General features: G+C 35.4%; 1 protein-coding gene across 23 annotated transcripts in view; it reads left to right on the forward strand.

Moving 5' to 3' along the window:
• MAP2 (microtubule associated protein 2) overlaps positions 1 to 17,412 on the forward strand; it is a 188,670-nt gene extending 171,258 nt beyond the window's left edge. For 22 of the 23 annotated variants that reach the window (XM_049784050.1, XM_049784042.1, XM_049784034.1 and 19 more), the window contains 3 exons: positions 10,501 to 10,582; positions 15,187 to 15,299; positions 15,512 to 17,412. In XM_049784050.1, the coding sequence (XP_049640007.1) occupies positions 10,501 to 10,582; positions 15,187 to 15,299; positions 15,512 to 15,727 (411 nt within the window). In that variant the 3' untranslated portion in view covers positions 15,728 to 17,412. Of the gene's footprint in view, positions 1 to 8,304; positions 8,398 to 10,500; positions 10,583 to 15,186; positions 15,300 to 15,511 lie in introns of all 23 variants that reach the window. The other variant, XM_049784126.1, reaches the window with a different exon arrangement.
• Positions 17,413 to 27,083: the final 9,671 nt, after the last annotated feature.

Here is a 27,083-nt window from a genome sequence, read left to right on the forward strand (position 1 = left end):
CTGCTTCTTTATCATTATCTGGCTTATAATATTGCTGATTTTACTTGATTATATCTAATATACTTGGAAATTCAGGAAATTTATACAAAGAAGTCATGATATTGAACTGAACAATACTCCAGAGATTGTGGTAATTAAGGCCTAGTAAAGACAGAAGATGTGAAAATTACAAAATAGAACAGAAGTAGTCTCAAAACCAGTGTCACTTTCATAAGACTAGAGTCAAACTGCTTCAGAGTTAATTAACCAATCTCCATTCATATGACTTGGGGGAAAATTTTTCTAATTATTCAGCTGTGAAGTGATTTTTGTTAAAGAAGCAGGAAATTTCCTCAGATGAGAGGAAGATGTTTGCATCCTATTTTTTGGAAAATAGTATCATTGCATTTAAACTTTCACAGCATTTTAACACAGGCTTTTAAAATCCTCTTTTTGGTGTAAGATCTCTAATAGAGGTTTTTTCATTCTGTATGTATTAATTAAACTGGATGCTTTAGCAGGATTATTCATTTCCAATTTATACAATGACTTAAAATAAAATTTATTAAAGCTTCTTAGAAATCAAAAAAACGAGATGACATGTTAAATGCCTTTGACAACAAATGTAGTCTATTAGAGAAAATTAGAGCCACAGGACTATTTTTCTTCTTTGCAGACTGTTTATATAGGAACACTACCAGGTCAGGATCATTGAGGGAAATAGAAAAATAACCATACTTTCTGTAGAAGTCAAATCTGTGTTAGAGACAATTGATCAATAAGTATTGATTAAATAGTCAAATTGTTCTTTTGGAAGAGTAAGAGAAATCTCAGGTCTTATGGGGAGAGGTGTATGGATCAATAAAATCATAAATCAATTACTAAGACCACAGGATTCTCTGGTGTTTGGTTTCTGCTTTACCAAGGTCCATGTGGGCCATGACAGTGATATTTAGGGGGTACACTGTTCTTATTAATAAAAATGGAAATAGATTGTGTCTATGACATATGTGCAATTTACTCATTACAGATTCTATTGTCATAAAATTTGAACTGGTTAACTTGTCCTTAAAGGTTTAATTTTTAAAGTTTCCTTAGTGTTGTTCTGAATCTATGTGCCCATAAGAATTGGAAGAACTGTGTAAGGAAAGATACAGTGCAGCTATTTGGGGAATTTAACTATCCATCTTAGCAGGTTTATAATTTCTCATATTTTGAACATGTATTATATATGTATATATACATATGTGTGCTTTGTTCTTATAGCTGTTATCTCTTGTCTTACATTATACTTTTCTATTAGCAGTTCAGCTCAGAGTTTTAGCTCAACAAGCTGAATCAATGACTAGTAGAATCATTAAGCCATCTAAAGATATGTAGGGTTTACAGAAAGCAATGAAGTTAATATTTTCAGCTAAAAACCAAATTTATTCAACAGAAAGAATATTTTGTCATCCTGGATGTGTCACTCACTGATAAAAAAAGCTTGGTTAATTTAGTTCTAGGTGACACTATCAGTTAAAAATTTATTAATTTCAGACTCAATAGTTACCTCTTTAATCTATACCTAAATCTCATTTTAGAAAAATAAGCTTGCTATTTAAAGACTCAACATTTTAATTTAAACCAAAGTAGACAATAATTTTTCAAATTCCTGGATTAAAAATGTACACAGAAGCTTAATGACTAGTACTTTTCAGTCTTTTTTCTAACCATGCATTTGGGTAGGTACTTTGATTTACAGTATATGGAGCAGTATATTCTCATTTGGGCAGACTATTTTTTCTCAATCAAACCATGAATATCATAATATAAATCATAGTTTTCATACCCATGTGATTGTTGAAGGCTATTTATGAGGTTAATTTATTAGTTTGATTCCAGTCACTGGTTGTTGAATAGGTAAATTATGAACCCTGCTTGGTCTAATAATGGGGGAATCTTTGTAAAGGTCAGTCCTATTAAATTAAAGGACAATCATCATCTTTGATACAGGAAATCATGTAAGATTTTTGTCAGCCAATTGCTTTCCAAATCATTGTAATCTTACCGTCTTTTACAAAATAAATCAGTTAGGGACTGGAGCGATAGCACAGAGGGTAGGGTGTTTGCCTTGCATGTGGCTGACCCATATTCAATCCCAGCATCCCATGTGGTCTCTCAGCCTGCCAGGAGTGATTTCTAAGCCAGAAGTAACCCCTGAGTACCACCAGGTGTGGCCCAAACTCTCTCAAAATTAAAAAAACAAACTCAGAACAGAACCTATGAAGTATGTCTTTATATTCTAGAGATATGAAACCTAATTTCTGTCTCTAGGTTTGATAAGGATTCACTGAATTAAAGAATATTTGTGTTTGGAAATTCTCACCTCTTCAGCCTCATGTTTTCACAGTGAGAAACTAAAGTTCTCATATTGTTCACATTTACATTTATGACTGATAATATCTTTCCCTTTGCTGAGCTCTACAGTCAGATTGTGTCTGTACTTTTTTTTTTTTTTGCAGTGCTAAATATTGAGTTTATATGCATATAAGGGTACCTACTCTAATGCTTAGTCAGCTCCCTGGTCATGATTGTATAATTTTATATATAATGAGTAATTTTTTTGTCTATTGAGTATGCAGTCTTAAAAACTTCAGTCTTTTCTTGTTTGCCTTTACTCTTGTTGCAAATAGGAATGTGGCATTTTATTTAGTGCTCAAGTGCCAAAATTTTATTATCACATTGAAATGTTAAGGTTTTTACATGATTATTTGAATGAGTTATTATAATGAAATTTACACTATTTTATGGGGAAAATGCTGGTAACTACTGTTAAGGTTTAAGAAATGCTGAAGAAGATTTACAAAGGCTTATTATCAGTGACTTTTTCTTGAAAATTTATATCTTAATTAGCCATAAAAGAAGGATTAAAGCTTATTTTATATTTGTTTCTTTTTCTCACTCATATTCTTATTATTTGATCAAATACTTAGACTACTTGGTACTAAATGATAAAATTGAAAATTAAATATGACAAGTCATAGACTCTAAAATCTAGGCAGAATAGAAGGAGCTTACAGCTTCTTGTCCCTTTATAACATTTTCCCTTAAATTCATTTCCAAGCCACTTTTTTCCTGTTAGTACTTCAAACAAGTATTAAGTAAAAAGAGTAATAAGATAATCGCAAGAACTTTAAATTTCTATTACTCAACTGAGCATGAACAAAAACTGTTCCCCAAAGTATATTACATTGATAAATTTTTATTTTTTGCTATCAGAGACCCAAAACAGCTTCTCTAAATCACTGGTATTCCGTGCATGGAAAAATAATATTTGTAACTATAGTTTAACTATTTTTGAAGAGCAATAAAAAGTTTTAGAGATAGGTTTTTAAAAATATTTATTAAAAACAATGGAAGTATTATTTTTGATTTACAAATATATTATTACCTGTAGAGTCTCTTTTTCTTTGCTATTTATATACTAGCCAAACAAAAACATGATAACAAATTGTAATGGGGACATTCTTGAGGTGATAGTTACAAAAACAAACAAACAAACAAAAACAGAATATGAGCTTGCTGATTTATAGAAGGCTCCTTGGATTCTATGGAATATTACAAGGTGACGAAAATGTAAAATATTAAGAGAATAATAGAGGAGCACTCTCAAAAAATCAAAGTCGCTTGAACCAGAGAAATAGTACAGTCCATAAGGCACTTGCTTGAATGTGGCTGAACCAGACTCTATGCCTGCCACTTTATATAGTAGCCCCCTATCCCCCAGGAATTGATGCCTAAGCCCTGAGCCCTGCTGGATGTGCCCCCAAAACAAACAAAAGCAAAAAGTCAGAATTGCTAAGAGTCCCATTGCCTAACTAACTTTGGGGTTGAGAGCAGACACATTTAGTAAGAACAAGGGAGTTTAGCAATATTATGACTATGCAGAGCATTAGCAAGATAACCCACATTTTGAATATAATATATTTCACCTCTTAGGGTAAATATACAGGAGAAAAAATTACTGCAACTTTTTTCTGCAAATTAAAGTTGGTTTATCAGGGGCCGGCGAGGTGGTGCTAGAGGTAAGGTGTCTGCCTTGCAAGCACTAGCCAAGGAAGGACCTCGGTTCAATCCCTTGGTGTCCCATATGGTCCCCCCAAGCCAGGGGCAATTTCTGAGCGCTTAGCCAGGAGTAATTCCTGAGTGTCAAACGGGTGTGGCCCGAAAAAAAAAAAACCAGTTGGGTTATCAAATATTAAAATGCTTTAAGAGACAATTATAAGTATTGTTTTCAAATATTTTTCCTCTATATCTTGGATGTAGAAAAATTAGTATATATGTCAAATCAAAGATTTTTTTTTTTTTTTGGTTTTTGGGCCACACCCAGCGGTGCTCAGGGGTTACTCCTGGCTGTCTGCTCAGAAATAGCTCCTGGCAGGCACGGGGGACCATATGGGACACCGGGATTCGAACCAACCACCTTAGGTCCTGGATCGGCTGCTTGCAAGGCAAATGCCGCTGTGCTATTTCTCCGGGCCCCAAAGATTATTTTTCTAAGACATTAAAATAATTTTCTCTTGGCATGGGCTTGTAACATAACAGGGTGTATTGAAAATTCCTGGGGCCGGAGAGATAGCATGGAGGTAGAGCGTTTGTCTTTCATGCAGAAGGACATTGTTTCGAATCCGGCCATCTCATATGGTCCCCCGAGTCTGCCAGGAGCGATTTCTGAGCCTGGAGCCAGGTGTAGCTCCTGAGTGTTGCCAGGTGTGACCCAAAAACAACAACAACAACAACAACAACAACAAAAACAAAATAAAAAAGAAAGAAAAGAAAAGAAAAGAAAATTACTTCCTGATGAAAGTCATTTTTATTTAAGTCCATTCATAGATCAGAGACAAAGAACTGGACTCTGATTACAAAAATAATTTGAAATAAAGGATTATTCCTTGTAGCCATATTTCTATTAATGGGATGGTTTCTGAGCACTTCTGCTATTTGCAGAATTAACATTAAGGTGTTAATTATTTCTATATGGCCCCTAGAGATCTTTGGTTGTTAAACCATGAATGTGAGTCACAGGGTACAGTGGCACTCAAATGCACATGTTGTCAAGCTAGAACAAGAATCAAACTGAATATTAATATGAGCATTAATATGCTACTACCCAAATGATCTTGTTTTAGACCACTTAATTATCAAGCAAGACCAATGCCATCATTTAGACAAAAACAACCCATTTCTCTGAAGTACTGAATATGTGAGAACATGTTAATAACATGCCAATATATCTCAAAAGTCTGCTTCACGTTATATACTATTAAACACTGACTTGAGGAAGTTTACCATAAATAGAAAAGGACCAGCTAGTTGTTTCATTGGGAAGCCTTCTCTAGGCTATGGTGCAGATGGGGACGTGGGAGGCAGTTGGTTATAAAGCACATTTGCTCTGCCTGTGTAGGGCCCTGGGTTTGAATTCAAGCACCAACCCTTTGTCAAAGAAAATCTATGACTCTCTAGAAAGTCTAAGGAAAATAAAAATAAGTTTGCTTATCAGTTTCAAATTTTAATACTTAAAAGCTCGAAATAATGCTATTAATATGTGCTACCCCCTTTGAGTTTGAATCATTGTTTTGGAAGTCATGAAAAATTGCCAAAAAGTTGATTAAATGTTAATGTCAAACAGATTCATGCAACTGAATTTGGAATTTCCATTTCTGCCACAGATGAATCAGATTTAACATTTGGCTTTTGATCATTTGATAATGAGTCACTTGATTGGTGCTGTAATGCTATCTGGATTAAAATTTGTAAGTGAAATGTGAGCCACAGTACATCCTTAAAGATAAAGAAAGTGACAGTATTTACTTTATTGTAAAAATAATTAGATCCTTGTAGAGAATACTTTAAAGTGTTGTTAGGAATTATAAATCAAAATTATTTTCTTCATATAAGTAATTTATGAAACTTGAAATGTAATAGCACTTACCCATCTTCTGTTTCTATAGTTTCTATGATACAGTGTAACTATTTTTATTATTAAGTAGCATCTTTGATTTCCTCTTTTTTTTTTAAAATTGGGATTCTTATTTTTTTCTTAAAAGTGACCCAATCGGGGCCGGAAGGTGGCGTTAGAGTTAAGGTAGAGTAGGACGGACCACTATTCTATCCCCCAGCGTCCTATATGGTCCCCCCAAGCCAGGAGCGATTTCTGAGTGCATAGCCAGGAGTAATCCTGAGCATCAAACAGGTGTGGCCCAAAAACCAAAAAAAAAAAAAAAAAAAGAGTGACCCAATCATCACTATCTTTTAAATTCAGATTTTGACAAGAAGCAATTCCCTTGGGCTGCCAGTGAAACTGTCAATTATGTTTTCCTGTTGGGGACAAGCTATCTTGTTAAAATTAGGCAGCCACAGAAAGTTAAATTTTATCTTGTTAAAAATAAGATGTCATGTCCCCTTATTTTCACTCCTTTGCAAATACCAAGAAATGTGATTCTATCCTTGAATATCTAGGATTATATATCTTGAATACATTTTTCTTGCCTTTTTACTCTTTAAGAGAATGAATTGTCTCCTATGATATTGAGAGGACATGGTTTGTGTGTAGTTTTTAGACTGGAAGTGGAGAAAGATATAGTAATGCTGAAGTAAAATTAAAGTAATAACAAAAATATTTCTATGTTGACATCTTATCTGTCCTTCAAAATATGTAAAATTCAAAGGACACAGACAATCATAAGAGTTACTGCTTCTCTCATTACACAATACCAGAGCAATAATATACTTATGGACTTACTATTGTCTTGAAGATTAATACTAGACTTCCTGTAAATAAAAGTACAATATCTAACTTCAAATAGTCTGAGTCCAACTAAGGTCTGGATAGTCTCCACATGACTGACCATCAATTCACTAAATCAAAGATGAATGAGTACCTCACTAACATTCAGCTAGACCCATTGTGAAACCTACCTGTATGGCCAATACAACACTCAAGTGTATGTGGAGATATTTCTTTTTTGGTTTTTGGTTTTTGTTTTTGTTTTGCCACAGCTCATGACTCTCAGGGGTTACTCCTGGCTCTGTGCTCAGAAATCACTCTTGGCAGGCTCCGGGGACCAGGTCCGGTCCGGGTCAGAAGCATGCAAAGCAAACAACCTAACCACTATACTATCACACTGGTCCCATGAGGAGATTTCTATCTATGATGACTGATGAGATTATGGCAGGTGGGGCTCTGGTATATCCCATAATATTACACTTAACTCTATTATTCTACCTTTCATAGTGCTCTATAAAAGACCTAGCCAATGGGGCTAGAGCGGTGGCTCTAGAGGTAAGGCCTTGCCTTGCAAACGCTAGCCTAGAAGGGCCACGGTTCTATCACACAGAGTCCCATATGGTCCCCCAAAGCCTGAAGCGATTTCTGAGCGCATAGTCAGGAGTAATCCCTGAGTGTCAAATGGGTGTGCCCCCCCCAAAAAAAAAGACCTAAAGTCAGTATTGCCCTCTCACCAAGATTCAAATTTTTCTTTTATTTTTTTTTAAATTGTATTGTATTGAAGCCATTGTGATTTACATGTCCTTCATAGTTGGATTTCAGACAAACAATGAATCAGAGCCATTCCCACCACCTTTGTCCACCAATGTTCTCAGAGTGCATTTTATACTACCACCCTTTGTCCCCTGGCCTGCCAGTATAACAGGCCCATTTAAGTTTAGATCGTTAAAGTTCGGGTCTCTTGACTCTATTATTATTGACTTTGGCTTGGATATTTAGTTCTGTCCTTTTGTTATCTCCACCAATGCACCTAAGACCACACAGCACCTGACCCTGATTCTTTTTTAAATTTTTTTCCTCTTTAATTTTATTTTAAAAATGTGCAGAAATATGTGATAAATTTTTCTATACCTCTAATTTTTTCCAAATTAAACCTGCCTACAACTGGGTTATCTAATATCTATTTCGCTCTGGAAATGCCCAGGAATAGGGCTTATATTTTATATGGTAGATCTGTTCTTCAGTCCAGTTTTTCCTCTTAAACATATGCAAGAGAATCTGGAAGTTTTTTGATGTTATCCGTTCTGGTTTCCTTTTTTTGGCTTTTGGGTCACACCCAGAAGCGCTTAGGGGTTACTCCTGGCTCCAAGCTCAGAAATCGCACCTGGCAGGCTCGGGAGACCATATGGGATGCCGGGATATGAACCGATGACTTTCTGCATGAAAGGCAACGCTTTACCTCCATACTATCTCTCTGGCCCCTCTGGTTTCCTTTGACCTACCTGCTAAATTAAAAAAAAAAGAAATGCAGTGAAGTTACCTCCAATTCCTTTTAGGTTAGAATTTTAAACAAGAAGATCGATTTTAGCAAGGTTCAGTCCAGATGTGGTTCCAAGGATAACATCAAACATTCTGCTGGGGGCGGAAATGTAAGTAGAAATATTTGTAGAAATGTATTGTAGAAAGCTGTTCTGATTGGAGCCACCTGCACAGGCTGTTACCTCTCCTGCCTCACTACCACCACACTTTCCTGCTTCTTGCTGCTCCACCTGTACCTCTAGTTTGGGGACCTGTCAGTTGTGCAATTTTGGTGAAATGCTTCTCATATTTTCTTATACAATGATCATTGAATTTCTTGATTTCAGTAGAGGAAGAAAATTTTAATTAATTTCCCATGACTTATAGGGTAATGACAAACCCACCTTTTTTTTAATGAGATACAATGTAGGGTCATTGGACTCGTATTTTTTCATGTGGTCTGGAAATGCTGACAAAGTTTTCTGGACCACACGTTCCCAGCTCAATTTTAATTACTGTTGAGGCAGAAACTGATACACTTGAAAGAATCCAAAGTGGTTCATTATTTAAGAGTATCAGGATATCAGTTGGAATAATACAAAACTGGTGAAGCAAAGATCATCTGTAATTCAGAGGAAAAACATTAAATCCTAGGGATACACTTTGCCTTAATTAGTTTTTTTTCTGTATTTTGAATTGAGTGGAAATAATATCCCATGAGAGTATGAAACAGATCAAATCCATGTTTCCTAGTAGCTGAGGCAGCATTGAAAGAGACAAACTTTAACTCAAGTAAGCGTGGTTCTTCATAAATTATAAATGACTGAAAGTGTGAACTGTGCTATCCATTTTCTAATACCTTTGGTACAGTTTTATATTTCAGTCATCTGTATATCAAGTAATTTACATAATAATCATCTATCTAATAGCACTTGACTACTTGTTCTTCAACTGGGCAATGAAAAGAAATGAAAGCTAGTCCTGTCAGCCAACAACTGTCACCTGCTAAAAGTAACTTCACCAAATTTTTAAAGGTTCTGTTTGTGGGAAGTTCACAGCATTTTTCTGGGTTTCATCAAGGATCCTTCAGGAAACCTGAGCGTAATGTTTACACCAACATGGTTTGGCTGGAGAGGTAATACAAAAGGTAAAACCCTTGATGCAAAATGTTAAAGCATGAAGCTAACCAAGGTTCAGTTCTTAGCATCAAATATGGTCCTCCAACCATCACCAGTTGTTCTTAAGCACTGCCAGATGTGGATCAGAAACACACACACTGTTGGCCCTATCTTAAAGGGAACATCTCATATATTCTCAATGAAGCAGTTTTAGTCCTGGTAAATAACTTGATGGAATCATAATATAGACCTAACAGGCCTATATCTTGAGAGTAATTGAAAGGACCTTACAAATCGCAGATGGCTCGAAATACTTAAGTTGAAAAGGATAATTTAAAACAATGATCTTTACTTGGGGTTAAAAATAATACTCAAAAACTCAAAAATAATAATCTTAAATGTTTTCTTCCAATAAAGAATGAGTTTCTCATATAGAATCCTTGCAAATATGTGTTTTTTTTTCACAATGTCTCAGAAATTTGCATGTATTTATGAAGTGAGTAGACAATGGACCTGATTTGGAAAAGCACTATTTCAGAGATTTCAGGATGACATAACCTTACTAAAGAAAAAAAAATAGTTTTAAAAACATTGCTATTATTTTATGATTTGGGTTTCTGGAGAAATTCTTTTTATCTAAGGCATGACAAAAATATTTTGAAACATGTGTTTAGCAATTTCTTTTATCATAATATGATAGTCTTTTATCTACAAGTAATATTGATCATTTTAGGTAAAAATATTTCTTTCTAAAGGATAATTTTTCTCTTCACTTGGCTCTTTACTCATGGCAGGGTTTAACATATTATGCTTCAATTCTCTGAGTAGAAGCTTGCCTTATTAATCCAATTTTTTCTACTTCTTGTGGCATGATCTTTCTATTAGAAAAAGCATTTGTTCTAAGACTGTCTTTGACTTATGAGCTTCTTCCCATTCCAAACACATAGGAAAACATAAGAAATTATGTTTCTCTCTGTGTATGTATGTGCTTCAGCCTGGGTTCTAAATATGTTGTAGTATGTTTTAAGCTTAAATATATTTCTAAATTTTATATATTATTGGAGGAGATTACCCATGTCTAGACTATTTTAAGCATATTTTGTATGGTTCACACAGGTACAGATTGTTACCAAGAAGATAGATCTAAGCCATGTGACTTCAAAATGTGGCTCTTTGAAGAATATCCGCCACAGACCAGGTAGAAAATTGTTTTATTAATAACTTAAAAAAGAATACACTGCAAGCTAATTATTGAAGGATAAGTATTGTACTCTGGACAGGTGAGCCCAGTTAACAAAGTGGCCACATATCATCTGATCAGCTAAAACTCTATGGTATATAAGATGAATTTATCACTATGTTATAAAATATTAATAGAGTTATCTACATATATTTTAAATGCATATTCATATTGATATTGATATTCATATATATTCACATTAAACAAGTATTTTCAAAGATTTTTCATGAATTTGTTTTTCTACCGTATGTGTAAAGATTAGTGTGCTAAAGCCAAGCTAAAGAAGTTTGATCAACTTTACATATACTTTAGTATGTTAATATGCTCTGTAAATATTAAACAGAATGTAATGCTTACCCAATTTATTTGACCAAAGATTATTTGTTGTCTTTTAATATATCTCATAGATTAGTGTTCCAAAGTAGAATTTATATTCATACATGCAGGGCATTTTTCTCTTCAAAAAGTGTGAATCCTACATGTTAGAAATTTTAATTTTAATATTTCATGTTACACATATGGTACATTATGAATATAAAATGTAATACCATTTAATATTTATGTAATGTGTATTTATAAATTTATAAAATTTATAAAACTTTTAAGAATATTTTAACATAATTTTTTCTTCCATAGAAGTATAGAAACACAGATAAAGCAGTTAATTTTAACAATCTAGTCTTTCATCTTGATTTAGCCAAGTAAGAAAAATCTGAGTATAATCCAAGTATGCCTTAAATAATATTCTCACCTGTGCTCTTAAAAATACTACTGTCATAAATATAGATTTAAACATATTTCTTTGTTTATAAATTATTTAATTGAATCTTCATGAGATATACAGTTACAAAGTTGTTCATGATTGAGTTTCAGTCATACCTTGTTCAAAACCCTTCTCATCACCAATGTCCCTTTTCTCTCTTGCCCACACCACTGTTCTCCCTTCAGCCTGCCTCCATGGCAATATTTGTCTCTTTTCCTCTCTCTCTCTTTCTCACTCTTCCATTTTTATTTTAGACACTATGGTTAAAATTGTTTTTAAATGTAACTCCTATATAACATTGAATCAAATGGCTAAATATGCAATTAAGTGTTAGCACAATAGCCCTTGAAAATAGCAAGAAGTTTCCAAAATTAATGTAAAATATGAACTTTTGGGGGAGTTTTGGGCCACACCCATTTGATGCTCAGGGGTTACTCCTGGCTAAGTGCTCAGAAATTGCCCCTGGCTTGGAGGGACCATATGGGACGCCAGGGGATCGAACTGCGGTTCTTCCTTGGCTAACGCTTGCAAGGCAGACACCTTACCTCTAACGCCACCTCACCGGCCCCAGTATGAAATATTTTTGGAGAAAATAATCAAGACCATTTAACACTTGGGGATTAATAGAAATATCTGGTCCTGTAGACCCTACTCTAGGACAAATGAGACTTTATTAAAATTATTGTCTAGATAAGGAAGATAGCTCAAAACAGGGATGGGGAAATGCTTTATATTCTAAAGGCCTTATGTTGAATCCTTAGACTCTCCAAGCACCATTGGATATAACACTACTAACCCCTATCATTATTGCACCAAACCCTGAATCCCACGAAGAAGGACCAACTATTACTTGGGGTGTCCAGTGGATGCTGAACACCACTGGGAATTCTCCCTACTCTAAAACAAAGAAGACTATAGTACTGAATATTATTATTGGGCATTTTCTCTCCCCTAAAGAGATTTTAGTCTTTCACAAGATGAATCCATAATTATCCATCATATAAAAATTTTATCTCTGATTTCAAAAGCGCTTCTCTAAAAGTTACACAGAATTTTTTAATTCAATTAGGCCCCAATGGAAATACACTTCTTATACTTTCTGTTGTAAATATACTTTAGGTCTCTGTATTACATTATTTTTTCCTTTTCCTTTCAGAAAATTTTAACAACATTTTAACAGGGTTTTACTTACATAATATATAATCAGGGGGAAAAAGGTTAAGAAGAGAATTTTTATCAGATCAGAATTTATAAAACAGTATAAAAATAAGATTCCTGGGGATTAAGTTTATATAGTTGAAAAAATTAACATGCTCCAAGCTTTAAATCAGAGTCCCCCAAGGTCCATTTAGATATTTATTCATAGGTCATATAGTAAAGATAATAGGGGTTGGACAATCAGTGAGAAGACCAGCAGACCAGATATTCCCTACTCTTGTTCTAAATTAAGTATGTTTTATGTATTATACTATTACCATCACTATTAATTTGTGATGTCCACATTGCTAGATGTTGCTGAAAGAATTAAGCTTTCTGTAGTAATACTATTTTGAGAGAAAGACAGCATATATTTTCTCTAAGGATGAGTGAAACAACATCATGATATTCTAAGCATACATAAAATTGATAAATTAATGGATATTTCTTCACAATATGATCCAGTTATGCAATATAATTTTAGTATACCAATGGGTCAGCATCTGGACATTGATATAAATAAATATTACATGAATAAAATGTCATGTGTCTTAATATATATGATTTTTTTTTTTTTTGGTTTTTGGGTCACACTGGGTGGCGCTCAGGGGTTACTCCAGACTTTGTGCTAAGAAATCGCTTCTGGCAGGCATAGGAGACCATATGGGATGCCTGGATTTGAACCACAATCCATCCATCCTGGATCGGTTGCATGCAAGGCAAATGCCTTTCCAATGTGCTATCTCTCTGGCCCCCAGACATGAATTTTTAGCAAAATTTCCCTTTGATATGAAAGGTTACATAAAGAGTAAGCAGACCAAAATTTGTGGAAAAATATTTTACTTATTTCAGTACAGTTTCTTTGATCATTTTACCACATCAAAATCACAAAAGGTACAGTGACTATAGGAAGTCACATTATTTACTCTGGGCTTTCAGAATACAAAAAACCCAAATGAAGTTTCTAATGAAAATGAAAGCAAACCTCTTAGGTGGGAGTGGATAAAGGAGTCTAGTTCAATATTTTTCCAGGGTTAAGCTATCGGGAGACATTGGAAAGTGCTTAAGAGCAGACTGAATAAAAAGACCTACTCAGGGGGCCGGAGAGATAGCATGGAGGTAAGGCATTTGCCTTTCATGCATGAATCCGGCTTCCCATATGGTCCCCCGTGACAGCCAGGAGCAATTTCTGAATATGGAGCCAAGAGTTTCCCCTGAGCACTGCCGGGTATGACCCAAAACCACACACACACACACACACACACACACACACACACACACACACACACACACACACACACACACACACACACACACATACACACACAGCAAAAAGACCTACTCAGTATAGCTCAGTCAGTGTTCACAAAGTAGAGAAAGGTGTTCAGAAATTGGGAGACCAAAATGTAGATTGACAACTGACAACCTCATTCATCAGCATGCCCTTAGGTTTCAGACTAGTAATCATTTCAAAAATTGCATTATTAAAATCTCTCTTATTATTCTCCAATCAGTATTATAAAATCCCTATATATTTGTACAAGATCTATTAAGGATATATTCTGACCTTTCCTTTAGTTTCATATGCTAATTTATCTTATTTTTTTGTTACCTCTTATTTTTTTAATATCTTTATTTAAGCACCATGACTATAAGTATGTTTGTAGTTGGGTTTTAGTTATATCAAAAAAATTCTTCCCCAGTGCAATGTTCCCACCACCAATGCCTTCACTCTCCTCCCCAACCTCTTGCTTGTATTCAACACTGGCATTCTATAAATGGATATTCTTAAAGCTTATTAGTCATAGACAATTGATCCCCAAGTCAACAGACTCAACATGTTATCAGTGTTGAAAATTGAAAAATGAGGGACCAGAGCAGTAATATAGCACTTTTGACATTTGCTTTCCTTATGACTAACCTGGGTTTCATCCCAGGCAGTCCCAAGCATCTCCAGAAGTAATTTCTGAGTGCATAACCAGGAATAAACCGTAACTACTGATGGAAAAAGCTCCCCCAAAAATACAAATAAAAATATTACTCATGTGCTTGGTATTTGGAGGCCATTACAAGTAGAGTCTGGAGGATCACATGGTACCATAGATTGAAATCCTCTATTCAAAATGTATTCAATTATGCATCATTTCTAGGCTAACTGTACTTTGGACAAGTTACCTACTAGTATTATCATTAGGAAAAGTAAAGAAGAGCTTCATTTTAACTTGTTCCATTAGAATAAAAGACTGAATATTTCAAGTTTCTTGAAGAATTAATAGGATATTTTTATTGATATTTTGTTACATAGAGAAGAAAACTCCTTTTGATGTCAAATTTGGAAGACAAAAAAGGTATACAGACTAATTCACAAAACAATACAAAAAGGGTGTCATTATCTTGGAAACTTCAAAGAAAATAATAAATATAGGGAAGAAATTCTGAAATATTCTTTTTTTTATTTCTATGGTCAGAAGGATAGCTGAGTTAATCAGCTGTAGTTTCTGAAGATCAATTTACTATTAACATTTGGAAGAAAATGTTACCTCAAATACAAGATTTAATTTTAATTAGACACTCATAAGCGTTATCGTTATTCCTCTTATAGGTGGTGGACGTGTGAAAATTGAGAGTGTAAAACTGGATTTCAAAGAAAAGGCCCAAGCTAAAGTGGGTTCACTTGACAATGCTCACCATGTACCTGGAGGTGGTAATGTCAAGGTAAGTATCTCGGACATAGCCAATCTTCATCCTCTTTTTTAATCATTCCGTTAAACTCTTCATCAAAATGGACTTCAAAGTAAAATCATTAATATATGGGAGATGATTGAATTGAATAGAAGCATTATTAGTATCAGTTCTGAGATATATAGAAGTACTGAGAGCCAGTGAAAATACTTCAACTTCTGAGCACTGATACTTGTTTTGAACAGATTGACAGCCAAAAGCTGAACTTCCGAGAGCATGCAAAGGCCCGCGTAGACCACGGAGCTGAGATCATAACCCAGTCCCCGGGCAGATCCAGCGTAGCATCCCCCCGACGACTCAGCAATGTCTCCTCTTCTGGAAGCATCAACCTGCTCGAATCTCCTCAGCTTGCTACTTTAGCCGAGGATGTCACTGCGGCACTCGCTAAGCAGGGCTTGTGAACACTTCCCATTCATTTAGCATTCTTATAATATTTAGGCATGAGCTCTTGGCAGGAGTGGGCTCCGAGCAGGTGTTATTTTCATCCTTTAAAAACCATAAAATAAATAATATCATTCCCAAACTGTAGTCATTGTTACAATTTTATAAAGACAAATGATTAGTATATGCAGAAACTGACTTGATTTCCATTTGCAACAGGAAGACACTGGCTTTACATGAGTACAATCAGACAATTATTTTTGTTCTGCTCTGTTTTGCATGGACTATTATTATTTTAAATAATTGCATTTTTACCTTTCATGTGCCTGAAGGCTATCCACTACATTCCAAAAGGCCTTGTTAAAAATCCAAGCTACTCATTTCATTATTCTATTCCTGGGTGAAAAACTTCATTTTGCCCACTGTAACTTAACAGCAGGTTAAATCCAATCAAGGAGTCTGATTGCAGGATGGGAAGAACATGTAAGAAATAAGTTTTTTTAAAGTGTTATTTTGTATAAATGGGAAGAAAGATTCCATTAAGTTATTAACATTTGGGACCTGGATAATTATTGCAGAGTATAAATCAGTCCAATAAATTATTTAACTAAGTAAAAACTAATCCTGAAGCATTTGAGCTGTGGTTGAGGAAGTGATATACAAGTGCATCTCTTAGAAATGAAGCACTCATTAGGATGGAATCATGTCTGATTAGAATGTCAGTTGATCAGCTAGATTTGTGTCCACACTACCAGTTTCATACCCCCCATTTCCATCTGTTTGATACAGTATTATAGATATAAATATATATATTTCTCTGTGGCCATTTGTGATACTTCCTCATATACTTGAATATTATACTTCCTTATTCACAGTATCTGTGTCTCCTGCACCCTTTGGTGTTGCAATTTTAGGTATGTGAAAGTAGATGTTAGCAGGGTTCTTTCCCTATTTAAAATAAAAATACATGAAAAAAGACAAAAAGTTTGAGCATGAAGTTGCTTTCTGTAACAACTCAAAGCTGTAACCCTGTTTTAGTGCCAGATACAAGTCTCTCCCGTGATGCTAGAAAAATTTATTTTTCTTTGCTTTCACCAACATGGAGTTTGTGGGGGTGGATCCAGTTATACATAAAGGGTTTACAGATTGTTATTTTTAAGATTATGGACTTAACTTATTTTTAATCACAAAACAATTTGCATTTTATTCCTGTAATCATTCATGAAACAGAGTTCTTCAGATTTCTTTGTCTTTTTTCTTTATTTGCTAAAGTTGAAACCAGTAGGAATTCAAGACTTTTTATTTTATTCTTTCAAATAGAACCTGTCTATTCACTGATGGAAGATGTTTTGCTTCCTTACACAAAATAAAGACCTCTTAATTTGAAAGGGAAGAAAATATTTTGTTTGTTTTTGTTTTATTTCATTTAATGTTTTGATGTGCCAACCTGGCAGTGCTGAGATCTACTTTCTGCTTGGTGTTTGGAGGCCATTACAAGCAGTGTCTGGGGAATCACATGGTGCCAGCAATTGAAATTTTCTACTCAAAGTATTTGCTCCAACCCATGACGTATCTCCCTGACCAAAGCTATCTTCCTGTAGTCACAAAAGATTGAGATGTAGATATTCAAATTGATTTTTTTAGGGATTTCAACATTACATTCTTTGTAAAGATATGACAAAATATAAGTACATTTAGAGCTGTACCAACTTTCCACAAGTCTAGAAATCACAAATCAATTATTTCCTCCAACAAATCATTCAACTCAGATGTCTGCGTAAGCAATGAGATAGCAAATGGCCAAAATTAGGCTGGCTAGATGCATTTTAGAATGCTCCCTGTTCATTTTCTAGCCCTGATATAGGGCTAGATTTGGAAAGCTAAAAGCAAAACTGATGGTAGAAGTCAAATTAGAAAATGGGGAAGATAAGCATGGAATGAGGCAACAAGAAGTTTTAAAGCATCTAAGAACTAAAAGATGCAAAAACTGAGAGGCATAGGTGCCATTCTGTGATCCCTGGATAGTGCAATCAATGTGATTTTTACCTCTCAGAGCAAATGGATATCATTCTTTTCAAATAAAGTTTTACAGAGACAAACAGGTCCCAAACTCTATAAATCAGTTATTTTATACAAGAGGTAAAAAGTTAGAAACTGCTCAGTAAATCTAAAAATGTTCTATGTTCTACCAAATAATTTCTTTGAGGCTTGTTTGACCAATCTGGGTATTTTATTAATCAGCTTTCCTTGAAATGCATTAGAAAACAGAATAAAAGCTGTGTGGAGAATGATAGTATTTTCTTACAAACATGATAGTGTTAGTAACTAAAGTTCTCTAGAAAGGACTTATGGCTGGTGAGAATAGTAAACCAGTGAAATAAGTTTTTCTTTCAATTGGGATAAAAAAATTAAAAAATAAGTAGACATTAAATATTAAAATTAATATTCTTAGAAATATGTGTTCAAAATAAAATTATTACATATGGCATTAAACATTTATCTCCTCTCATTGTAAATTATTACAAATAAAAAACTCTTTAATTGAAAATGTGGTTTCTTGTTATAGTTACTAAAAGAAACTTATAGTGTAAAGAGAGAACACAGACCAAAATCTTCTTGTGGGGATATGGGATGGAACCTATCTTACTTTTACTCTTAAGATTAATGACACAAATCAAGCTTTTTGAACACCACTCTTGTGGGGCATCCATACGCTGATCTAGAAATTAAGGCTTTATTGTTTTAATTCTAGATCTATCAATGCCAGTTTCTCTCTGGCTTTAGCCTTTGAGAAACTGTTTAAGAAAACATAAGTAATCCAGAACTGAAAAGAGTTAAAAGGTCAAGTTTTTCATGGAACTCCCACACTCTGGGTCTCCTGCAACCAAAAATTGGGCACCTTACAATGAAGCAGGAAAGATCCGAGTTTTGATGAGTTTCAAAGGCCTTGTTCACTTAGGAACCAACTCTCTCTGGATTCGCCTGCTGACTTTTAGCAGGACAGGGGTTGCAGTCCCACCCACAAGCAAGACACCTGTGTACTACCAACTAGGTTTGGCTGATGACAGTGAAAAAGAATTTTGTTAAGTAGAACCATATTCTCATGCAGTCATGACCTTCTCCACACAGTTTAATAGTAATGTATCAGGAAATGTCCTCAGCATATTCTACAGCCATGTTATCAACCCATTCTATAGCCATGTCTCTATTAAGAAATAATTTATCTCAATGCAGAATTCTTATCAAGCTGAAACTGGTATTTATTTTGCTCCTATTATTTATGTGACAAAAAGGAGGAAAATCAACTGTAATGGATTCAAGATCTCCCCCACACCCCTAAAATGGTAAATCCATGGCTTAAAAGGCTAGGTTTAGACATTGTTTTAGAGATAGATATGCTAAAATCAGCATTGATTAGGTGGGTTGTTTTTTATTTTATACCTAAGAAAGCTGTATGTGTAGGTTGAGGCCAAGATTTTTTTGCAGGAAACAAATTATTTTTAAACTCTAAAATGTCAATAAATCATAAAAATCTATTTCAACTTTAGCAAAAAGAAAAAAATTCAACAAAAAGTATACTCTGTATGCTGGGATTCCACGGTTCCAACATGCCACTACAAATCTGTGGGGGGGTTTCTTTCTTCTGATAATTCTAGAGCCTGTTACCATAGGAAGGCATTTCTTCAATGACTGGTTGTAGTTAGTTCATGTTTTTCAATCAAAATTTGCAAATGTATTTGTTGCTGTATAGTGATTGTTTTGCAAAATAAAATTGCTTGTCACCTGATAGTTTCAGATCATTTCTTCACTGAAAAAAAAAAGTGTATGCAATGCATGTGTGTTTGTGTATGTGTATGTAAGAGAGAGGAAGAGAGATTAGTGTATTCAACCAAATAAAAATTGTGAGGAAACTACAACTATTTGCTGAATTCTATCTATGTGTTAGGTCTTGTGCATTCACCAATGAACAGAATGTTATCTGTTACAAATGACAAAACACAAATCAAATTGACTTACACTACCAGCAACTTCATTAGATCAAGTAAGAAAACTAATTCAGAGTTTCTACCTCACATTTGGGTGTATCCAGGGACACAAAAGATGTCATTAGCTATCTATTTCCAACTCTGGATTTTGTCTCTCAGAAGATGACATCAAGAATCTTTTTCTGGGGCCGGAGAGATAGCATGGAGGCAAAGTGTTTGCCTTTCATGCAGAAGGTCGGTGGTTCGAATCCCAGCATCCCTTATGGTCCCCCTGGCCTGCCAGGAGCAATTTCTGAACATAGAGCCAGGAGTAACCCCTGAGTGCTGCCGGGTGTGACCCAAAAACCAAAAAAAAAAATTTTTTTCCCCCAGGTTTTAGTTCTGTCTCAGTATTGACTTTATATCATGAAGAGCAATAATGGCTTTTCCATCCTTGGAAGAGGCTAATTAGGCCACTAAACAATGCCAAAACTGAAACCTGCCCCTCAGATTAAAGCTCCAAAGTAAGGGGTTTCATTTCCTTCACAGACCAGGGATTGTGCTACTATCATTTGTGACACATAGGATAAAAAAATAGAAAAGCACAACCCTCCTCCCATCAGAGCCAAGAACTTACAAATGTCTTTTGACAGTAGCCACTGAAACCTGAACAGAAGTTGGGGAAAATTTTATCCCCCAGGAGATATTATTATTTGGCACATGGCATAGCGTTAGTAGGCAGCTGTGATGATTATTAAGAGACTTAAACTTTCTTCTTGTAAGACTCCTAAGTCTGTTGTTCCTTAGATACCCAATGGAAGAAGCATTTTAAAAACTCAATTTACAAAGCCAGAAAGATAGTACAGTGGGTAAGACACTTTGCATACTGTTGACCCAGGTCAGATTCCTGGCACCTTGTTTGGTCCCCCAAGTCTGTCTGGGAATGATTCCTGAGTACAGAACCAGGAGTATATAGCCTGAGAACAATAAGGTGTAACTCAAACCTCTTCCTCCTCCAAATACCTCAATTTAAAGATTTGCAGGATCTCCAAGTATAAGCCTCACTGGCCACCTATAATAATTGAGTTAGAGCTCTTCCCCTCTTAGAAGAGATAGAAATCAGACTAAAACCAAGTGTGAATGTTTGTCTGGCTGACATTGATTAATGTTATGGGACCAGGCAAGAAAGCTCTCCTTCATAGGTAGAGCAGTGCAATTGGAGACTTTCTCATGAAATCCATAAAACTCTTTATAGGAAATGTCGATCTTCTGGAGCCCTGCAGAAAGACACCACATGAACACCTTGTACTTTTTTTTTTTTTTTTAGCAAACTACTATTTTTTGTAAGTTAAATTAGTTGCATTTGTGTCTAGCCTTTGTTTTATAAAATCAGACTATTACCCCAATCTGGCCCCAGCAGCTACCATTGAGCAGATCTAAGCACAATTTCTCAGACTTCTGGCATTGAGGATAGTATACCAAAAGTTTATAGGTGGGGCCAGTGAGATAGTACAGTGGGTAAGGCACTTGCCTTTTATGTGGCTGACTTAAGTGTGATCCCTGGTGACCTATATGGTTTTTTGAGCCCCACCAGGCATGATCGATCCCTGAGGGCAGAACTGAGAATAAACCCTAAACACCAGAGAGAATGGCCCCCAAACCAAATAATCAAAATTTATAGGACTCATCTCTTGCATTGTTTTAAAAGTTGGAGTTCTCCTTGTAAGAGAGTCCTTCGAGGATAAAAGCTCCTCAGGGAGGAAGTGCTGGGTTTTATACACTAGAAAAGAGAGAGAGGCAGGAATGGAGAGATCTCATTCTTGCCTCGTCTACCTGATTTATTTTTTATTTTTATTTATTTATTTTTGTTTTGGGGCCACATCCTGTGATGCTCAGGGGTTACTCCTAGCTATGCGCTCAGAAATCGCTCCTGGCTTGGGGGAGCATATAGGATGCTGGGGGATCAAATTGCGGTCTGTCCTAGGTCAGCTGTGTGCAAGACCAATGACTTACCGTTGCACCACGGCTCTAGTCCCTTCTACCTGATTTTAATGAGACTTTCTTTACATCATATCTCTTTGCCATTCAACAAATTTGTTGTATTTTGTTAGAAGAAATATTTCCATATGTAAAATGTCTAATTAGTTTTTTATTGAAGGAAGTGAATCTAGGCTTTTTCTTCACATCTTGGACAGAAAAGAGACAAAGAACTCATAAAATGAAAGGTGGCAGGACAACTCTGTAGATAGTAATGAAGAGGGAAAATGTTCTCTTTTCTGAAGTACTTATAAAGAAAGGAATAGTTAGTCTTTTCTTATCTATTCCTCTTGATTTAAAAACATTCAATAAAAGATCCTTTTTTCTAACCTATGATAAATAAAAATTTCTTTGTCAAGTTTGAAAAGACAAAGTTACCATTCAGTAAACCTGAATATACAGATTATTTGTCTACTGCTTTTAGAAACAGAAGAAAGGTATAGTGGGAAAGTTGTCTAACCAGCCAGGAAAACACATGCTCCTTAACCCAGATCTTATTTTCAGCCAATATATATCTTATTTAGCTGTTACCATATTGGACAAATTAAACTCACCTTTTGCTTCTCAGGGCTTTTTCATAAGACTCCAAAGAACTCAATTTCTAGCACCTTTGAAGATAACACCTGGTACAATAGAGAGCTTCCATAGCTTTTTATAGCTCCTGCAAAGCTTTGCATGCTAAGCTTCATCAGAGCAGCCCAAATCCTCCAGAGATTCTGCCTGTTATCAGCAATCAGAGAAGGTCCAGGTCCTTGTGTCATTTATGCATGGAGCATATTCTTGACCTTCACACTGGCCTACATCTGTCCTTTCATTGCCTTTCTCTCAAAAGAAGACTGAACCCAACACCTTCTTTGTTGAATCAAAATATCTCATTTCAGATTACCGTATGTTGATATGCTATCATTCTTCATTCCCTACTTAGAAACTCTATCACATGATTACTTCAAGGTTCTGTAGCCTCCACTAAACAGTTTTTTTTTAAATAATATTTTATTTAAACACCTTGATTACAAACATGATTGTGGTTGGGTTTCAGTCATATAAGAGGACACCCCCCCCCATCACCAGTGCAACATTCCCACTAAACAGTTTTTATCAGAGCAGGGCAACAAGCAGGAGACACTAAATGTGCCCCCCCAAAAAAAAGAGATGACTGTCACCAATGGTAAATTTGATGACAATGAACTGAAGCTAAAGTCTAAAGCAAATCCTTTGTTTTATTCACTTTTATCTAAAACTCTCCCAAAATACAACTGCTGGATTAACCACATTCATTAACTACATTTTGTTCTTACTTAGCAGTTCTCTAACAGGCATCCTTTTAACATATGTTAGCATCTAAGAATACCTTAATTATCAGTGTTCCCATTTTGAAGTTGAGGAAGCTGAGGCAAGAAATAGAATCTGGACCCAAAGGGTCTAATAACAAATGTTTCATCTGATCTAATAGGAACAGTTTGAAGTAATTAAATATTAAATAAAATATTCTTACCACTCAATAATGGACCTAAAATATGTATTTTACAAAAGCCATGATATTACAAAAGCTATCAAGTGCTTACATATTTGTATTAATTCCATAACAATGATGATTATGAGCCATAAGCAGCATCATTTCAGTAGAGAAAAATCCCTTTTTAGTAATTAGATTGTGCACTATTAAGTGAGAAGTCATTAAACCAATTATATTCCATTTTCTGTTCAAGTAAAACTTATACAAAGGCCTAACTAAAAACTGAATAATAGGCAGCTGTTAGGAAAAATGAAGGCATGAAATTTACTTATGTCAAGTGAAATGAGTCAGAGAGAGAGAGAGAGGGATAAACATAGAATAATCTCACTCATTTGTGATATATAAGAAAAATAAAATACAATGTGGTGATAATACCATAGAGCATAGAGATGAGTGCCTAGGGACCAGTCCAAGGAAGGAAGTTTCCCACAAAGAGCAGTGAGTGCAGTTAAAGGAGAAAAGGAGGTAATATAACAATAATAGTTGGAACTGATTATCTGGACTAAATAATGGGTGCTGAAAATATGTAAAGTGATATACATGGTATCTCTTCATTAACAATGGTGCAAACTATGGGGTCAAAAAGGAAAAATGAGAGAGAGAGAAGTAAAATGCTTGCTCCAGAAAGAAAGAGAGAGAGAGAGAGAGAACTAAAATAAAAATAAATCTGTTTGCTCCAGAGACAGGCAGAGGGAGAGAGGGAAACTGGGGGACATTGATGGTGGGAAATGTGTACTGGTGAAGGGTGATGTACTTCTACTGTGAAACTCAATCATGAATAATTTTGTATCCACTGTGCTTAAATGAAGTAATTATATTTTTAAAATGTAACTTAAAGATATTACTTAGCAAACACATTTATCGAGCAAACCAAACAACTTTTGAAAAGTCAAAGGATTTAATTTGATTTCATTTGGGGAAGTTTCATTACATATTTTTACTAAAAATGTTTCTTTTGAAAAGCAATTTTGTATTTATATAGTTTAGGGAATAATTGTTTCTGATGTATGTAGTAACTTAAGACAGTTTACCAGTTGCTAGATATTTTAACCTCATTCTTTTTTCCTACCACTTAGCTTTCATAAAGACTGTTTTCTTTCCATATTATGACATCAAGAATGGAATTAAATTTATTGCTTTTATTACAAGCGTAACATAAAACTTACATATGGTAATATATGTAAACAATTTGTAGTACAAAATCTGCAAAATATAAGAAATCTGGGGCCAGAGCAATAGCACAATGGTAGGACATTTGCCTTGTATGTGGCTGACCCAGATGGACCTGGGTTTGACCCCCAGTGTCTCAGATGGTCCCCCAAGCCAGGAGCAATTTCTGAGTGCAGAGCCAGGAGTAACCCCTGAACATCACCAGGTGTGGCCCAAAACCAAATAAAATAAAATAAAATAAGTAATCCTCTCTGGCCTCTTAATTAAAATTTAATAGTAGCAACAAAAAATGAAATTTTTGGGGTCGGGTTGTAAAAAAAATGAAAATTTCCCTTAGCATAAAAAAGCTAAGATACAGTAGATTCCAAGAAATATCTTGGGCTATCTTTCTGAGTTAATAGTAAAGTTCTCATTGGATGGATGTCTAAATACCAATATTTGAATTTTCCTGTGTAACCGATATATTGAACAAGATTGACTCATGAATTGTGACCAAACACATTTTTTTAATTTTTATTTTGATCATAAAATACAGTAGTATTTAGGTACATATCAACATTGAATCAGGGGAATACCCATCACCAAATTTGCCCTTCCCCTATCCCAGTTCCCCTTCTGCAACCCATATACCCCACCATCACCCCCCAGACTGCTAGAGTAGGTGGTCCCCTCTTTGTCCAGCTCACTATTAGTGATGATATATCTTTTTGGTCCTGGTACCCTCCCCTGTCTCCCTCTCTATTTAAGAAGTGGAGCTAGATAAATCGAGTTATGTGGCTTTGTTTGAAGGAAAGAAAAGCAATAGATTGGGGTACAAAATAAGAAAAAAAAAGTCAAATATGCTGAAAATAGGCGGAGTCCTTCCAGAGGATTTCAACCTCAGTTTGAGAGAGGATGTGAAAAAGGTAATTGAAACACCACAACAATACAGAAAGAAATATCAAATTAAATATTCAGAAATATCAAATTAAATATCCAGTGAGCACCACAGCAATAAAGACAAGCTCCACACAACAGTTTCGGTTCTGAAATCAACTCATGCCAGAGTGCAAAAAGAAAGAGAAAGATAAGATAAAATAAAATAATATTGGAGACATCAACTTCAATCTCTACACTAATATAAAGACATCAAAAAAATTGATCAATAGATAAATAAATATGTGGAAAAAATTATTGTTTTGTGCTTTTTTTTTCTTTTTCCCCCTGCATAGGCACAGTAACTATTGGGGATATTATAGAGGGAATTCCCTTGCCCTAAGAGATACAGGGTTTCTCCCCCCCCCCCCCCCCAAGTGTACTGTCATGGGATTAACTATAGATTCCTTGCATGATCATTTACTCTCCCCTCAGTGTTTTCGTGGTGTATGGAAGACTTCTGCTTCTTCATGGATGGTAAAATCAGACCTCTGTATCTAGAGATCTTGATGACTGTGCAGCTCAAGGAATGGAGCTTATGATGAAGTCTTTCTTTGTGGTTCTAGCAATTCTGCTTCTTCAGTGTCGTTTTAATCCATCTTCTGTAGTTGGTGGTCTTGGTCATTATGTTGCTCTTAGGATGAAGCCTGGGATAAAGTTTTTTGTTATGTTTCCGGAAGACCTGTTTGGTTGCGGTTGTCTCAGTCAGACCTCTGGAATTGGAGCTCTTATTTGTTGAACAGATCGTAGACCAAAAACTAGGCTAGAGCTTTTTTTTTTTTTTTTTAATATAATTTTTATTTTGATCATAGTGGCTTACATATTGTTGACAATAATATTTTAGGTACATATTTACATAAAATCAGGGGGGATCCCATCACCAGATTGTCCTCCCTACACCTCCGTTTTTGTCCCATATCCTCTTCCCTCACCCCCAGGGTTGCTAGAATATGTGGTCCCCTCTGTTGCTGTTGTTGTTGGTCCCTGGATGTGTACTGTCCTGTCCTGGTTGTAACATCCAGTCATCTGTATATAGCAATCTTGGCTTTTGCACATATCAAAGGTGACATGTTTTCTGATTTTGTCTTATCATTGGCTGATGAGGAAGGACAACTTGCTCTTAGATCAAGTTGCTCCCATTTCCTCGTTGTCAGGTTATCAATTTAGCACTGGCGCATGTTGGCGTCAGAGCACCATTATGAATGCCCTGGAGCTGTTGTGGAGAACTCTGTCGTTTCTATGTCTGGGGTCCAGGAGTCAAGGCTGGATGGTCAGTGTCTAGTTCCCTGGAGTCTAAGTTGTTTCCACATGACATACGTTCAGGATGGGAGATGTCCCTGTGTGGTAAACAAGTATGAGTTCTTATCCCTAGTAGATAAGAGCTAACTTTTACACACAAATTTTCCCCTTTGTTTAATATGTCTTTGCAGGAAGAAGTGGTGCTACATTATATTGCTGGTGGATTTGGGGGTGGAGAGAGAAGAAAACAGACACCCGACAAAAACTAGGAATATATATGCTCACACATATCTAAAGAAAGAAAGAGTTTCTTAAAAAGAAAAAAAAAGATTAAATAAAAGACGTAATTAAAGGAGTAATGTGGGGCTGAGAGAAATAACATAGAGACAAGGTGTCTGTCTTCCTTCAGAAGGATGGTGGCTCAAATCCTGGCATCCCATATGGTCCCCCATGCCAACAGGGGCAATCTCCGAGCATAGAGCCAGGAGCACCCTTCAAGTGCCACCAGGAGTGACCCAAAAGAAACAAAACCAG

The sequence above is a fragment of the Suncus etruscus genome, chromosome 1 (assembly GCF_024139225.1).
Source record: "Suncus etruscus isolate mSunEtr1 chromosome 1, mSunEtr1.pri.cur, whole genome shotgun sequence".
Classification (NCBI taxonomy): domain Eukaryota; kingdom Metazoa; phylum Chordata; class Mammalia; order Eulipotyphla; family Soricidae; genus Suncus; species Suncus etruscus.